General features: G+C 36.1%; 1 protein-coding gene across 1 annotated transcript in view; it reads right to left on the minus strand.

The window, feature by feature from the left end:
* OCA2 (OCA2 melanosomal transmembrane protein) overlaps nt 1-18,953 on the minus strand; it is a 172,071-nt gene that overhangs the window by 35,837 nt on the left and 117,281 nt on the right. Inside the window, exon 22 of the mRNA XM_008931958.3 lies at nt 6,380-6,473. Within this exon, the coding sequence (XP_008930206.1) occupies nt 6,380-6,473 (94 nt within the window). The remainder of the gene's footprint in view (nt 1-6,379; nt 6,474-18,953) is intronic.

Here is an 18,953-nt window from a genome sequence, read left to right on the forward strand (position 1 = left end):
TTCTCCCTTTTTCCTGAAAATAGAAAAGCTAAATCCACATTCAATTACGTTTCCACTTACACTGTTTGTTGACCTTGAATAAAATCAAAACAAACGTTAAAAAAACCCAAACCACCCTTAACTCAAGAAATATTCTTAAAATGGTGTGCACTGCACTATTTCAGGAATACCTATTGCCATGCAATTTGAATCAAGCTATGCAAGTATTTAAAATAAGCAGCATTCACTGTATTCAACTGCCACAGATGTCAACATAATGTTTGTTTGAGAGCAGTTGGATCAGTTAGATCAACACTGACACCTTAAAATATGGCACTGATTGCTGGTGGATATCCCAGAGAAAACCACCATTCTTCTTAAGAAAACCAGATTAGAACCTAATAATTAAAGATGAATACATACTGACCTACCTTTCTTGCTCTGTTGAGTAAACAGCTGAAAGTTGTTTATAGCTTTGCCCTTTCTAGCATAATAGTAAACAGGATGTTAAAATCTAGATCACATTTGTGAAATGCAGTTCCCTAAGTCTGATAATTAGAGATTTTCATATGTAATTGCATTTGAAATTTAGGATTAAAATGAGCTATTAAAAAAACCCTTATATTTTTCTTACACATGTAAAGAAATCAAAATAAAGATAAAAACAAGCTTTATTAAACCTAAGAGATCCAGATTTTTAAAGATAGAAATTTTCTGAAGAAAAAGTTGTGAAAGGTTAAAACTTGCTCATGTGTTAATGTATGTTTTTTGAGAGTGCTTTATCAAGTGCTGCATTTGCACTTATTTTAAAAGAAGAAATCTGTTATCATGTCAAGCATTAATATTTAAACCATGACCAGTTAGTCTTCCTTATTGATCAGAAGAGTAGTTGGAAGTGAGATTGAGATAACTTTGGTATCATGATCATTAAAACTTTACTCAGCAGTTCACTGAATCTTCCTCAGTTACTTCGAACAGCCCCAAATTCTACCTTCTGGAGCTGCACAGTTGATCAGAAAGCTCACAGGTGAATTGCGTTCAGGTGTTTGGATACCACATTGCTCAACCAAAGTCTCCATCACCAAAATTCATACCCAAAATGCAGGGTTGGTTTTATTCTGATCAGAATAAGCCTTAAAAGAGCAACAGCATATTTGTGGCACAGAGTGGTGTTAATAGCAAGAAAATAGGAGAAAAAGTCACTAAATTATCAGGAATTAAAAGGACGACAGCTGTCTAAACACATAATCCAGTAGAGACGTTTATACGGCTTTACAAGTCCCAATGTTTTTTTTTTAAAACAGTTATTTTCAATAAATTGTGTAAATGGGATACACAGACGGTAGCAAAGAACGTGACATTTGCCCTCCCACATCCACGAATGACAGTTCGTATGGGAAGCACTGTTTCACAGTCTCTATGTCCGAATGCTCTCAAGCATGGATAAATAGGATATCCTACTGAAAATATTTTTGCTGTGAATACCCCCCAAAACTAATTCTATGACAAAACCAAATTCTTTCCTAAGATATTATCAGGAACCAATATTTTTTGACACTTCCAAATTATTGTTACTCCCAGAGAAGACAGAGAATATTAGTTCCTCTCTGCAGATGGCATATGAAAGGAGAGCAATGATAGAAAAACACAAAACCCGAAAATATGCACAGTGCCTTCAGGAACATGCCCAGTTGACCTTAGAGCTGTACTCTAAATTAGGATTTTAGGCTCATACCCTGGTCCTCTGGGCAGACTGATTTCTTCATGTATCAAGTCATCTCTCCCACATTCTTATCCCTTTACATAGAGTTATCCAATCCATCCTTCCCTTACCAATATATCCGACACCATGATAGAGTCACAGTCAGTCAAAATTTGCTTGAAATAAAATTAGAGTATTTCCCATAATACTCACTTTATTTTTTTGTCAGATAGAAAAAAAGAATAACAGATAAATGATGAACCTATCACGTTATGCATCATGGACACAGAGGGGTGATTGGTACTGAATTGCAATAAGATGAAGGAACATAACTTATTTTGTGTATCTTTATAAGCTTATAAATGCCATTCTTACAGAGAAAATTAAAATCAAGCTGTCAAATTTATTAGCAAGTAAAAAAAGATAATTAAGGCCCCTACAGCAATGAGAACTTGTTATGCTATGGAGCTGGAATAAAAATTTTCATTGGTAACAAAAAGACTTCTATGCATTGTTTTCATATTCCACAGGGTGGTCTGACCTAGTAGAATGCCATATTGCAGCAAACTCAGACATATATTAGTAAAAATTTAAAAAACTGTCATGAAATGAAGCATCTAGATTAGCAGAGTCATCTGCAATGCTATTTCTTTTATCTTATTCCTTGAGAAAAACAAAGCCCTGTTGATTATTCTATAGTCTTAGTTGATATTAAAATCATTATGTTAACCTCTAGAAGTCATCCAGGCAACAAGACTGTAATGGCCTTATCTGACCATGTGTCAAGTGAAAGAGTTCTGTCCTACATTTGGGTGTTTCCTTTGTGTTAAGCTCTTATTTATGTTTAATGTTTCTTTGATAACTAGACTAAAATCTTAATAGGCATATTAACTTTCCCTGCCTTCTGCTTACTCATATATGCTGCCTCTGAGCAATTATCTTCATATTATTAACACATCTGATGTTTTCTACATGGTCAAGACTACAAAAAAAGTTGTGCTTTTCTCCAGAGGCATAACAATCATTTGTTTACTCTGATGTTTGCTCTGATGTTTGCTTGTTCTGATGCTTACCCTTGACCACATACAGCAAATATCCCACTGCTTTCTATCTCCTTTTCCAAACTCCACTGACTCACAATTCCTTCTATTTCTGCCACTTAAATATTTGTCTTTGTGTCCACAGTGTAGGAAAACTAAAAGAATTTGAGGGGAGAACAGATACACTCATGTAAGTAAAATGAAAACTGAAAGAGACTTGCATTTAACAGTGAGTAGCAAATTGAACAGGAATTTGAGATTGCCTAGCTTAACAAAGAAAAGACAAATAGCTCTACAGTTTGTATTAAATCTTATCTTTTTTAAATGTGAAAAAATAAGAAGACTGTGCCTGGAATGTCATGTTCAGCTCTGCTTTCTGAATTACTAGAAGGATAATGAAATATTAGGGTACGTCTAAGATTTTCAGGAGGAAAGATTAGAACACATAAATGCAGTTTGGTGATGAAGTTTACAAGGTGGAAAAAGAGTATAATTTGGTTGGACTAATTACAAAAATGCAAGAGCATCTTTAAGTAAATTGCTATTCTGAGCTTGATCTTCCTAGGAGTCTCAGTTTTCTTTTTGTCATAATCTATTTTTCTTTCCTTTTGAATTTGAATTATTCCAAATGAATCATCCAGTGGCAGTCATTCATTACCTGCCTTCAGATTTCTGGGGCTGGTTAAAAGCTGAATCCCTGAGCGGCTGAGCTTAGAAGGCACCACTGGGGATCACAAGAACTTTGGGGAGCACTAGTGACTGGTCTCCAGCAGGACTTTGTGCTGCTGGTCACAGCACTGATAGCTTCTGCCTTCTCCACATTCTTTGTCGGCATGACATTTTCTGATCAGTGAGGCTCACATGTCCCCTATTCTTCCTTTTGCTGCTGATTTACCAGTAGAAGATCCTTTTAGTTTCCCTACCACCATGTCTAACAGATTTAAAGGTAAAAAGACTTTCACGGTGTAAGTCTGTTACAGTATGGTATATTCTAAGGGGCATGTGAATCTTTTTATTTCAGTGGAACATAATGAAAAAAAACTCACAAGGTCCAGAAACAGCAAGCTGAATTCATAGCAACCAAGAGATCTTTTCTCATAGGCAATATTGCTCTTCCTCTTGGGAGCACTGTTCAGACAGAAATGATTTTTACATGTGTTGATGGGTAATGTCTCTTATATCTTCATTTCTCCCCTCCCTTACTTTGTCTTGCCAAAGTACAGCTATCATACTCTACCCTATACTCCATACTGAAGTTTGTTGTGGGAGTTGGGAGCTCATTGAAGTGTGCTGTACAAGTTAAGGGCTTCTTAAGCCAGAGTTAAGACAATTATAGAATAAAGCATAAGAGTTCCTTGACATGTGGACTGGTGTCTTTGTCCAGCCTGACAAGAATTTATAATGAACAGCACCCCCAAATGGGTCATGACGCCAGTCATGTCCAGCAGTCTGGGAGATAAGTGCACTCAGGTCCTAGAGCAGATAGGACTCTTGATCTAGGGAAAGAAGCAATTAGATGTTGTTCTGAAGGAGGAGCTTCCCCAGGAGGCTAGAGAGATTTTTGAAAGACTGTAGCATTCATGATCATGCAGTCATCTGTCCCCCTAGCACAAGATTTCTTCTGATGAAGGCACTCCAGAGAGAAGTACATCAAGCTCGTAAGACCACAGCGTTTCCTGTACAGAAATTTGAGAGGGACAGAACACTACCAGCACAGGTTGCAATAAAGATATCTTAGCAAAAGTCAGTCAACAGAGGGTCATCATCTCCCACCACACAAAGTATCCATGATTTTTCTCTGGTGGTTCAAAAGGTTTTGCAAGATGAGAGAGTAACAATGTGTGCCTATACTGGGAGAAGCGCTGCAGAGGACCCTCAATGGGTATGTGAAACCTATTGAGTCATCCTGGGCAAACAGGGAAGAAATGCAGAAAATTTACTTAATACTTTGAGACATCCTTCATAAATAAAAGTAAGATCAAAATCCTCAAGGGATATATGTAATACCTCTTAACGTCAGAAGAAGCCTCAAAAAATAGTGAATTTGGGGACATCTGACTGAAACAAATATTTTCTAACACAAATAGTGAAGGAGCTCATGATCTGCCTGCTCAGTGATTGAGAGGCAGCCAGCAAAAGTGGGCTCATGTTCTTTCTTCTAATTAACATCCATTGCTATCTTCCTGAGACCACTATGGATTCTTACATCTGTATTCACAATGTCTACAGCATTTCCCTGTAATCGTTTCCACTAAAAGCATACATATAGAAGGCAATTTCAGAACATCTGTGTACTGTCATCAGTCTTCCCAAAGAAGAAACAGTAAACAGTTCTGAAGAGACTAGGCAGGCTTTACATCCTTGTTCCTTCAGTCAGTGCCACAGAAGCCTTAAGAACATTTCATTACAAAATCTAAATAGGAGAGACATTGTTAATGCTACATACAAGTTAAATCCCCAAATGACGAGCTAAACATCTGTGAAATAGGAACAGAACAATCCACAAGTCCATTATTGCTGTATCATAATCTTTTTTTGTGCAAGGGGTTGACTTCCAAGAAGTTTGTTAGCTATCACTATGTACTACATAAGACTGCCTTTCTAAAACGTCATCAGATGACTGTGGGTGAAGATATATGAGTAGCACATGCTCATAGCAAGAATTTTAGCAACAGTAGTTCAGAACACTTCTCTTTTTAGGGTTACCACTGGATCAGCTCCAGACAATAGTGTATGATCACTCATATTAATAACACAGTTTTGAAGGCTTTGAGGTAAATAATATAAAGGAAGGCTGATAAAGCTGAGAAACTAAAACAAACAATGTAAAGAAAAAAGGAGGAAAAAAATTGGTGTGAACTCAACAGTATCCTTTGTCCTAAATGTGCTGAAAAATAAGCAAGGAATTGTGTTTTAGTTAAATCAACTACATTTTAAAATTGAACTTCATGGCTAGTACTCTGTTTGCTAGTTTTCATTTACAGTTTTCAACCACAGTCTCAAAAACTGGAGCTGTTTGGAAAAATATTAACCTGCTGTATGCATTAAGTACACCATGTGCCTTAAAAATTTGCTGATGAATGATCTGCAAATAAAATCCCATTATTAAACAACAGCTATCAATTATTAATTAAACAATAGTTAAGCAACAACTTGAGCTATTACTAGCTGCTCATCACACTTTCACTCATAGTTGCTTAACAGTTGGTCAAAAGAACTGCTTTTAGATAAATAGGTTTACTCATGGGATCATGAAATAAAAATTGACTCAGTCTAAATTAGGACATTCCAGTTTTGCTTGATGATAGAACACCCACAAAAATGTACAGATAAGAACATAGGTTTAAACTGTATTTAACAGTAAAGCAACAATTTACTATTGATACAAAGCTGAAGATTGAGGGCGATCAAAGCAGGAATTTCTGAGGCTTTGTTTCTCCTGGAGTTACACTGTGCTCTCACCACCTTCATGCATTCTATCAGCATTACCTGAAAATAAGGTAATCTGACCTCCACCTGCACTTCAGTCGCCAAAACCAAATTAGGAACACAAGTCTATTTTGTAGACCCTTTCTCCAAATTTTTCCCCTTAGAAGATTCATGGTTTGCCTAGAGAAAAAAACCCATCAGATTTAAGGTGAGGAGTTTAAAATTGTACCTGAAAAACTCCATGAAAGAGAAGCCATAACCATGCTGTTCAGCAATTCCCGCACAAACAACATTTGCAGATGCTCCAATCAGTGTTCCATTACCTGCAGTTCAGAAAACAAATACCAATTTATAGTTGTGCTCTGTTTCTTACTCTTTCTCTGTTTATTCTGTGCTAAAGTCTTAAGATGCTAGAAATGAGAAATCAATTTCTGTTGTATAGACTTGGAAAGAAACTTACAGACAATATCTCCACATCCTATAAATAGCTTCATGCCTTGAAATATAAACCTGGTATTAATCTCTGATTCTATCTAAGCCAGAAAAATAGGGAAGGAACATAACACCAAAACAGTTGTCAAAATGACACCAGACTTGTATTCAGATAAACTTCTTGATTTTTAGTTTTGCGTACAAGAAGGTACCATCAGATGAGTTGGAAAGAAAAGATGAGATAGTTTAAGGATGCTAATAAAAATTGATGCCTTTTTTGTTTATACAAACTTGACATTGATAAATTAGTGCCTTTTTTATAGACAAACTAACAAATTCCTGAGATTTATTTGGGTTTTTTTACAGAAATTTAAAACAAAATAAGTGAGACAATGGAGGGGAATGGATTGGTTTAAATCTCTCTGCTAAGGCAAAAGGATTACGAACTTTGTTTACCTAATCACTATGGTGCTTTAATATATAATGGAACGTAATTTCATTCAGTAAACTTCACCAAATTATTGTATACAAGTCCCCATAAGAGAGGAACACACCAAAAAAAATAATTTGCCACATTTACAATGTGCATCTATCCTCTTGGAAGAATGATACACCTCTCTTCTCCTAAGCCTTTTCCAGTAATTAATTTATTTCTGTGTTTCCTTTAAACTTTCAAGAATCTAGCAATGTAGAGAAGTCAGGTATTCAGAGCTCAGAAAGACTGACCCATTTTTCTATATCTTTGCTATGAGTCATACCTCAGACTTAAGACATGCTGCAGACTTGACTTCTACAAAGCAGATGGCTTCAGCAAATGTTTCTGATCTAACGTACGACTCAGGAAGTGATAGTGACTCCTCCATTCTGCTGACTGATATTTTGAACAAAGGAGGTAACAATCTAGGAGATTTTTTTTTTATATTGCAACAAGTCATCTCTTTTGCCATACATCACTACATTAACAATCCATTATTCTAAGCACAAGCCTTCCTTTGCTCCCATTAGCATACAGTTACTCTTCTCACTTTGGTTCTGTTAAAAATTTCAGCTCCATGGAAACTCTTCTGGTCTGACTTTGAGAGAAATAGATGCAATTAATGTCCCAGTTAATTGTTTTGACTTAGTAAATGCTTCAGGTCACTCAGAGATCAGTTTACTGAAGAGTATCTCAGAATAAAGGCAGAAGTATTACTGCCCCAAGTATTTGCACATGGTACCCATACGGCCTTCTGCACCTGAAAATGCACACAAAATGAGGAGTTGTCCAAAAATATTCTTAAAAAATAATAGAAAACTCTTAAATTCTAATAAAATTACGTGCTACAGTTCAGATATTTTTGATTTGCCATTCTAGGGACAAAGAAACAACTTTGAGAAAAAACCTAGACTCCCAAAAGTCGCTCAGGAATTTTTTATTATTATTATTATTAATAATATTATTATTTTTAGTTGATTTCCTGAGAGCCAAAGCTTTCCAATAAAAGGCTGCAGTATGGTCAATATTTTTCCAACTGACTCTGAAGAGAAAGCATGACTCTTATTTACTCCAAGTTGATCAATTATCAACACAAAATAGGCAGCAAACTGAGATTTTCATCCTAGAGTAGAGATCTAAATAAGGGTATCTGTTGTCTCAGCTGAGTGGCCTAAGCAACACCTATTAAGAACAAGAGACTGGTTTTATTTTTTAGCAGCAGCCTAAAACAGCTCTTGAGCAGATACCACTACAAAAGAAGAAAGAAGCTGAAAATTTCTTGAGATGAGAAAAGCATTCCACTCCACTCCCTGCAATCCCAAATAGACATTTTATTCCATATATTTAATTGACCCTTTATTTTTTTATTCCTATTTATTTCTGTTCTACCAGGAGCTATGCTAGGTGAGGTAATTCCTAGTTGCTCTGTTTTTAAGACTTTGACATTGCAAAGGATCTGGAGCTCAGTGCAGAGGTCTTGTCTGTCTACGAGGAATTCTGCTGATGTTGGTGAAACTGCACATCAGTACAAGGGTGTATCCTTAGTGATCATAAAAGTAGCATGATCATTCTTGTGAGACATCAAGGACTATTTGTGAGCTCGGCTTCTTATCATACACAGTGAATCACCCCCACACACATGCACACATGCTTCAGGTGTGGAGAAAAAAGGATGACTAAGCTTACTAGAAGAACAGAAACCTTTAAAAAGCAGTGTCTAGCACTGGTCATTAGAAATGGCACAGCTCGTTTCCCTTGCCCTCTCTTTGTCTCAAAGTGTATCTTAATTATTTTGATGTGTGATTAAAAATATTAAATTGAACATGGAACAACAGTGCTCCTGGCAGTTACTAGAATGAGAAAGCCAAGACACAAAGCATGTGGCTTAATGCAAAAACAGAACAAACGAATGCAGTTGATGTTATTAGAGGAGTCAGGTAGGAACACTTTAGGAATTTTCAATTCCAAAGTAATCACTAGTCTACAGCCTCCAAACATTTCATAAGAGGTTTCTGCTCTGTGTGTAGCAAAATCAGTCATCACTCTCAGACTATTATTACTGTAGACAAGGAATATAGCTCTGGCTTCAAATTAAAGAAAGGGAACTGAAACTGCACTAGTCCCATGGCTGTGAGTAGATACAGCTGAGATCTCCGATCAGCAGACACTCTCCTATACTGTGTATGGGCTATAGTAATACTTTCACATAATGAAGTATTATGGAAAGAGTTTCTACTTCAGCAGTGAATTGATTTCCCCAAGCAGATTTCACTTGAGAAGAAATCGTCACCTTAAATGTTATCTGAGAGGAGCAGCATTTCTTTTTCATTTGTTTGGAGTGTGTGTGCAGTTTAATTAGGTACTGGCTCAGCAGGCTTCAAAGAGCAACACTGAAATTAACAGAGGCAAACTTTTGTTTCGCCTCCCAAGAACATCTGTCTCCACAGCACAGGTTTAAGTCAGTAGTGAAACAGCAACACTGTGACCTCAGAATCATGCAAAACCAAAGACTAGGTTAATGTACACAGAAATCTACACATGTTAAATTCATTCAAATTGATGCAAATTAAGAATAAGCATTTTTTAGGACTTTACCCAATCTTGACTTCATATTCACATCATCTGCAATCTTAAGAATAATTCAGCTTAGAAAGACTCCTCCTTGCTTGTTTGTATTATCAAAACAAAATAACACATGGGTGAAACAATAATATTGCAATAACCAATCTGTTTTATGACACCTATTGTAACTTTTTGTTGACTCCTACTGTAACTCATCCTTTATTGCAAGGCAGATGGTTATTAAGAACGTGGTTTCACTACAATGAATTATATGTTATTTTTGTAATATCAATAGTTTGTGATACATATGAGGTAAGCAACACATTTTATCCTGAATATCTATTCTGCCTTTTATTCTTGACAGACTACGAGCACTGATGTCAATACTAACTATGCTTAATAATTTATAAGCATGAAATCAAGAGATATCTTTTTCTTAATGAAAAAAAATAATAATTCTCACTTTGAAGTGTGGTCATAGAATGATACAGATGCTTAAACACATGCTGCTGCCTAAGCTACAGAGAAGAAAATGACAGAGGAATCCTCACAGATCATATGCATTTTTCCATGGAACTGCTCTAGCTTTGCTCAATCATTGCAGAAACACAATAGGAGGTTCTGCTTCTGTCTAGAAAAGGTGATATAAAAGTTTCTTTCTGGTATTTCTCAAGGCAAATGACTTCAAATATATTTAGGGAATGTGAAATCAATTGCAAGTATAAAGCAGTATTCAACAGTTTTAGTTAAGAATAAATCTATCAAGATATATCTAAGCCTCACACACAAAAATGTGCCTTTGCATCTCCAGTTAACTTAGAACTACAAGCAGGAAGATGTTGACAAGGTTTGATAAGGTGATTTGATACCTGCACTATCCACCAGCCCTGCCTCTTCTAGCCTTCTGCTTCCACTTGTAGCTATTTCTTTGCAACCCAGTGCTCAGCTATTACCCTCTACTACATCACTCCTTCAGAGACTGCCAAATGTAAACCCAAATCCTGCACACGACACAGAATGCATCTCCCTTGGGCCCAGACAACCTCTCTCCCAGTACCCAGAGTTTGCCCAAGTCGCTATAACCTGCAATGCACTGAAAATCAATGCTAGGAGAACCAATGAGGCTTACTGAAGAAAAGGGCAGGGAAATCAGATTAGAATCATACAATAAAGGGGAGAGAGTTTGCAACAATAACTTGCTTCCTCTCACTTTAAGCTTCATTCTCAACTGTTTATTTTTACTTGTCAGCAGCACATTTATTATATCTAAATATTGTTAGTTCTCAGAAGTCCCTTTGGTATTGCCTCCATCAAGAGCAAGCCTAACCCTTGTGTTTGCTGCATTAATATGTTTGCCTGGAGAATCACCTCAAAGTGCCTGGCAGGATTAGTATTTATTGCTCAAAGCACTGAAAATCAAAGGGAAGGGATTATCACTAATAAAGCTGTTTGACCTAGCGTGAGCAGCCTTCATAAACAGTAACTTTCTTGAATATAAAGGAGATAATACCTTGGGTAACAGCAAGTGAAAAAGTGGATGGCTTACAGAAAAGTTTTGGTTTGCTGTGAGAATCACAGACCGCTTCCCTTCCACATGCTCTGATGGTGGAGAACAAGCTATACCTGTGCTCAACTGGGAGACTTTCTGCATTTTCTCTTCCCTATATCTCTGGCCAGCTAGCGTAGAAGCAAAAAGACTACCCTATTTTCATGCCAACAAAAGCCTCGAAAAGAGCTTTTCCCTGGCCTTTGGAAAACATCTGTGACAGGCCCAGTTTTACATAGCACAGCTGTTCTCACTGCTCTGTCCAGACAAGTGTTCTCTTTCTGAAACCAGGAGTTTGCTATAGTCATGAATAATTTTAGGGTGAGGATTCTCAGCCCTGTTTTATGCCATAATCAAGCCATCTCATTACAGCATCATAGCAAAACTTATTGAAGGACGCCAACTCCTTCCTTCCAATCAATTTTTAAAAGAAAATTCTATGCAATCTCCCATCATTAAATAAAGGTAGAATGATGTGACTGGCTTCCTTTCCATAGCATTTGCCATTTCTCTACTTAAAGCATAGACTGAGCAAATGGAGCAAGTCTGCCAAAGTGAACACTGACCAGTTCTGGTTTTGATTAGCCTTACAGGAGACAGCCTTCATAGCTTTCACAAATTTTCAGTTTCACATAAAAGTAATCCAGATTTGCCTCATTAAAAAAAAGCCATTTATATTCATCTGTTAAATGTCCACAAGTCTTTAATATGTTCTAATAATATGCAAGTCTTGAATATCTTAGTATTTTTTTATATGTTAAAATTAACAAGCCCTGGATAATCAAACTTTGCAGTCAATAAAGAACAGAATCAAGACCAATTAAACCATTAGCAGTCCCTAGAAGTCCCAGTCAAGACACAGGCATGCATGAACTCATTCCATACTGTTATTCATGATAGCCTGCAGTCTTAGGATACCAGGATTGTTTTCTTTTGCTGATTTGGAAACTTTTTGAATGGTATGTTTCTACATAAATGCATAAACATGTACAATATACCAAAAAAAAAAAAGGTTAAAGAATGCAAATGAAAATTTTGGGTTAACTTACCCAAAAAGTTCATTGAACTGCATTCCACACAATGCTTTTAATGAGGTGAAATTTACCATTTTTTATCACCACTACAACATCACCAGCAAGACTGGTGTTAGTTAGATAGTTACTGGAAGTATTGCACTAGTCAATGCTCATTGCTTCTTTTTTGCTATGAGAGGAAAAGGTGAAATTTAAATTTTTCATTTTTCTAGCAAAAGTGTGAAATAAATAAGGTGAGTTATTGAACATCCTGCACTTGTTACTTTAATGACATGAATAAATCAATAAGCTTCTATCAAATCCAGACATCTGTAAAAGATACATAAGACCTGAGGTGATCACTAAAGCCTCTTCTCAAAGTCAACCTATCCAGTACAAGTGTAAAACAAACTAGTACAATGATGGATAATATCAGGAGTGTACTCTGACATGCCATTCCCCCACACCCTGAGACACATATTCAAATAGGTTCCACTTAAAGCTTTTAATGTTGCACACAAGTCCCAGTTTGCACATATTTTATCTTGGACTTTTAGATTCAGAGACTAAAACTATGTCAACTCACATTCACAGCTTTGCCACATGTGACACTATTAGAGAGCAAATATTGAAAAATTGTTTTATGTGTAGAAACCTGGCATAAAAGTACATTATCCAACTTTATCATAACTTACTTTGAAGTTAAGCAGCACACAAAAAATATTCCTAAAATAAAAAAATGTGTCCCTCCATTAAGTTATTTTCAAATATCTAGCTACTCTAAATTCAGAGTCTACCTTGAATCACCTTGACTTTCAGTCAGAGCCTACCTGTTATGTTTTGTTATAGTTCAAGTGCCTTGTTTAAAACAGTTTCACAACTTCTTCTTCTCTTCACAACACCAATGCTTTAGGTGTGCTAACTGCAACTGTGCTGGAGAGATTTATTAATATATACATAAATAATATCTGGAGCATGATTATAACTTTCCTTAGTGTCATACAGAGTGTCTGATTCCTCAGTATAAATCAATATGAATATTGCAAACCAAGATTTTTTTTCACCTCAAGGTGCAGAAGAGAGGTACCTGGAAAGCATCTGCAGAAGAAGGAAAGTAGATGGTCCAGTATTATCTTCTGCACTTAAGTGTTTTGAAGCTTGCAATAGTTTCCCTGCCTTGTTCTGTCTGATAGCCCAAGTGTTACCTTCTAACTGAATATACCTCTTCTGCTGACAGCTACTGAGAGTCTGTATTCTCATACTGCAGCAACTCACCAATACAACATAATGAGATTGTCTGTTCCACATAATTCTGAAAGCAGAAGTGACCAAGGCTTCTGGAAAGAATTTTCTGTCATTTATAATAAAGAAATGTACAAAGCAAGTAAAGAAAATTAAACACATCTCCACAAATACTGTGTGGGAGCTTCCAATGCCAACTCTGATCACTATCCTATCTCTACTTTGGAGAATGTTACAGCTTGCAGTTATTTTACACAGATTTAAAACCATTAATAGAAGCATTTCAAATTTATCAGTAATGTTAGCACTATAATCAAGTGATTTTGATGTTTGTTATAATTTTTTTCTAAATTAGTATCACATATAGATCTCTTTATTTGCATTTTAAAATATAAGATTTACCATCCAAACTATAAATCCTCATCAGTACAGCTGAAACAGGATCTGTTAGCTCATATACTTAATATTTCACGCTTAATGACATACGTACATCTGTATATGCATGTCTGCCAAGGTAACTCTTTCTAAGCTTAGAAAAATGTCCTTGCTGAGAAAAATCTACTAGTTTCAGTATGGGGGTTATTTCCCATATTAATTCAGTGTTTTAAAACCAAACAGGCCTCTGATATTGCCTTCATACAGACAAACATAAGTCTGTCAAATGGACACACTCAGTTTTAGCTGGTTTTACATTTTAAGTTCACAACTTTCTTCTGTATATCTTCCATGTCAAAGAGCATAATCTTTGGTAATCTTAAACATTAAAGAACATCCTTCAGCTGCAGGGACTCTGGTAACTAGCCTGGATCTCACACCAAGGACTTTTCAGCACTGCTAGGCTTTAAGAAGCTCACACTGAAAAAGCATGAAGATAGCTCAGAGTTTCAATGTCATGAGGGAGCTAAGGAAAGCAGCAGCTGGATTTTTATAGAACGTTACAGATTCTGAGTGTTACAGAAAACAGCAAGAGGACAGTTTGGGCTCTCAAGTATAAACAGAGTGAAAAGATTCCTCATGCTTATATCCGATGACACTGTTTTTCAGATTACAACAAAACTGAAAAACTTTCAGCTAACGTATGAATGAGTTTTTTGTTAAGAATAAGCATGTAGTACTGCCATTTAATGGACAGCAATCACAGTTAAATCATTCTCATCATTGCAAACATCACAGAAACAATGCAAAGTATACTCAGAAAGTAAACTAGACATCAGTGGAAGACATCCAAAACACATGCTTCTAGATGTGTACAATTTAGAGACATAATGCTGCTAAAGATTGCCCTGAGGTCTTTAAGGAAAAACTTTGAGAGATTTCCTAAATTTCCTTATTTAATTTGCCTGCCTTTCAAAGTCAAGAGCAATGATGTCCCTTTCCTTTTGAAAGATTGTTCTAACTCCTTATAACACCACCCTTTGATTTGGACTGAGTTTTATATCCATGAAAAAAATACTTACCTAAATCAGGACTATCTCACCCATAAGACAGGAAACTAAGCCCTAGGATTTCTTGTCATTAAAAGATTCCTTTAGAAACAACAGCAACTTTCAACATCCATGTCCTGGTAAAAATCAAGCTCAGGTAGGTAGATTGCCTCCACCAAATGATTTTCCTACAGTTTCAATTACACATTTTATACAACAGTTAAATTCAAACCCAAAGCTGAATAGTGCTCCTCTTAAAAAATGGCTATATTTTTATACCATTTTTTATAGATTTCTTTAACCTTTCAAGTTGAAAAGTGTTATACAAACTTCATCTATTGTAACTATAAAAGAACTTCAAAGTAGCTACATTTTTTCATAATATTAATTATCATATATTTAATACATTTTATGCTTTATTGAAGGATATCACTTTTTCCTCATATTGCAAAGAAAGAGGGTTTGTTTATGAATATAAACGATATTTCTAGCTTTATACCTTTAGTGTGTCTGAAGCTTTAAAACTTCAGTTTTAAAGTTTAGGATTTTATTGAGCAGAATCAGCAGGGAATAATGAATCAGTGACACTTGACTGTGCAAGGCCCCATCTGCACCAGGGACCTAAGGAGGGGTGCTGAGAGGCAGAATAGCTACAGCAGTGGACCACTGAGAGAAATCCCACTGTTTAGCTACACTGTGGGATAGTTGTAATAGCTGTAATTAGCACATGCCCTGTGGATAATGAATTTTACTCACACCTGTGTTTTGACCCTGTAAGGTTAGAAGAAAAGTTCCAGCAATCCTCTCTCCCTACCTCCTGTCTTGATGCAGAGCCTACAGACAAGTCATGGGGCCAGAACAGCACAGCTGTATGCATCCTAGAGAGTGCCTATTTCTGCAGAATTGTGAAAATGATGACTTTCAGGTGTTGTCCTTCAAGAAAATACACAGAGAAGGAAAATAGTGCAAAAACTATACATTGTAGAAAATACTCCCTCTGGACCATAGAACAGGGTTTGCAGTAGTTTTTGCACTTTTCTATGCTAGCACCTGAGATCTCAGAAGGTAGGCACTTCCAAATTTAATTTGATTTTTTTTTCAAAAGCATACTGTTTATAAATCATGGGGGGGGGGGGGGGAAGAAAGAGATAAAAAGCCAATTAAATGCCAGCTCTTTAAATGTCAAATGTAGAAAAACCCTCCAAATAATATTTTAGCTATAACCTCTTCAGCTCAGTACATAATCTAGTTCTACACAATTGAACAATCTTAACAGGTGAATTTCTGTCTGTACACTTACTCAATTTAGGTTGAATCCTTATTTCATGCTATTTTAAAACTCATGAGTCAATAGAAAAAGTGCAATTAAAGTTCCTCTTGTTCTGAAATTGCTGTAGCTAGCAACCTTCATTTGCTCTCCAGAATTTCAGGGCACCATTCCCTGGACATTATTGGAAGGTCTACATAACATTCAGTCTCCAAAGTGTCATAATTCTATCATGTACTAAAATAGGAAGCATTAATGAACGAAGCTTTATCCAGTGTCCTCTCGTGCAAAAGAAATACAGATACAGATTCATCAGAACACCACAGAAGTTCCTTCCTTGTTTGTTTCCTTTAGTACCTTTTAGATTTCCTATTTTCTTTCTCTTCATTGTTAAAATGTAATTGAAATACTGGTATATCACATAAAAAAACCTCATGAGCAACACAAGTTTTCTAGATACTTAGTCAGCCTGGCCACTAATGCCCAGACAGATGTGAATTAATAGGGTTGTTCAGCATTCAGAAGATTTGACCAATCAAAGGGCCTAAAAGTCTGAATTCATCTGACCTGTCTTTGGGAACACCTCTCAGTCACATGAGGGGCTCCAATGTGCTCAACAGAGAGCATCTGGCAATTTCAGTGGATGAATAAACATCTTGAACGTTCTAGTATCCCCATCATCAAACAGGGAGGCTGGGGTAAACAAAAATCTAAATTTCTAGAACCAGATCCCCCGGAAAATTATTATGTTTATTTCTTAACCTTGTAAGATTGACCTGACCTGAACAAGAAAACCTCTGCCAAAGACAACAGGCAAACTCCAAGGAATATCCAAAGAGTTCAAAACTGTGACTCTCACCAGGAACTGCTCACAGTTATCACTGTGCTCGGCTTCCTTGATTAAGAGTCAGAATTTTTCATCCCTTCTCACCTTCAGAGACACATTTTACAGAACAAGGAGCACCTACATGATATTCCATTAGTCCTTGTGTCTGAGCCCAATGCCATGAAAGACAGAAATTTAACAGCAGCAGCTCTCTTTAGGGAGACAATGACAACAATGGGGCAGTTACACCATCAAAGGTCTTTTCATCTTATTTGAAACTGACTCCATCCTTCCAGGACAACAGCTAAAGCAATGAAGGAAAATTACTGTCTTTTCTCATCCTATTATCTACCAAACCTGTAGCTGCCTGTGCACTTTGTGACAATAGGAGAAAAGTAATTGCCACCACTGGAAATTTTTTAGGAGAAAATGCCGCATGGCATTTTCCAAGACAGACGCTAATACTGACACTCCTTTTACAGATACATAAGCAGTGTTTACCCTCAACTCCAGAAATGGTATCAAATTACCAGAAAATAAGCACTGCATTATGTAGGAAACAGCTAGCCCTAAAATATGTAGTTATAATATGTTGTTATTACATCAGACTCTTCTACAAGATGTCTTGTTTATCCAAGTTCCTTTGGTTGCATAAACAGTGATAAGACCCAATTTTTGCCCTGAGCGCCAGGCAGCAATGATATCATTTTCATCTACTCCTTCCACAGTGGGATTAGTCTTCCTTGAGGATTCTTTCACATTACTTCAGGGCTGATAAGAATTCTCTTTTGGAAATAGTTTTTAAAAGCTATCAACACTTCCTTTTTAGGAAAAATAAAAGCCCCTTTTCCCCTACTTTTCAGGGCTACATCTTCTAAATCTAAAGCTTTTCCACACTTTTTATTCTCCAACAATAAGCTCCTGTCCATTAGCTTTTTGTTTTGACAATGGAAAATCAGAAGCATATTAAATTTCAGTCTAACACAGCAAATGCTCAGCTTTATCGTAATAGATCACAGTCTGGAGAGTTTAAGCTTTTGCTGATTATGATATAACTTTTTATGCAAATATTTGTATGGAGCATACCTAGGCACCTCCTATGGATCTCTAATATCTTTAATTCAAATAATTCTCATGGTAATGTTTACATTTTTACTTTTGTCTCATACTGCATACACACAGAAGTCTCTTCCAGGCACCCCTTCAATAAATCAAATTAAGGGAATCTGGGTTAAGATGATAACAGATATTGGAGGAATATCAGCTGAGACTTGTTAAGGCTCCAAGGCTGGTGAAGTGCCTCCCACTGAGAATATGTCAGCGGAATCTGGCTAGCTTTATGCTCCTTATGCTTTTTTTTTAATCTGAAAATTTAACGAAATAATAGTATGTTCAGTGATCAACAAATTCACAGAAACATAGTGTCATTTAGGTTGCAAAAGACCTCTAAGAATTTTGAGTCCAATTAAAATGCGAAAAAAGACAATATTTTTATGGCAAACATCTATATAAAGATATAGAGATTATTCAAATAACTGGTTTTAAAGAGGAACAGATTAAAGTCACAATATAATGATGAGTATTGATAAGCACAAAGAGATATTCCTCAAATGAATAACTGTGGTTTGGTATTAATTGTCCTGGAATTGTAACATGCTCTTAAAATTCAATCTGTAAATTATATCACTATAATCTTTGTTAGGTATTAAGGTCACTTGTACTAGCAATCACTTAGCTAAATAAACAAACCAGAACTTGTATTATACCCCAAACTGGTTTCAGTTTTAATCCCTGAAAATCAAGGAAACTGTTTGGAGGGGTATGGAGGGGAAGAAGGCATGGATCCAGGGTGAAACAACATTTTATCCATTTTAACTTTATATAAACTAACTACCTAAATATTTAGAGGTCAAAACACAGCCCGACACAATGCAATTAGCATTAAAATTCTAAGTAGTAAAAAAAATAATACTAACTTTATTTCTCATTAAAAACTTACACACTTTAATTGTACTT

The sequence above is a fragment of the Manacus vitellinus genome, unplaced genomic scaffold (genome assembly GCF_001715985.3).
Source record: "Manacus vitellinus isolate BGI_N305 unplaced genomic scaffold, ASM171598v3 scaffold_7_pilon, whole genome shotgun sequence".
Taxonomy (NCBI): domain Eukaryota; kingdom Metazoa; phylum Chordata; class Aves; order Passeriformes; family Pipridae; genus Manacus; species Manacus vitellinus.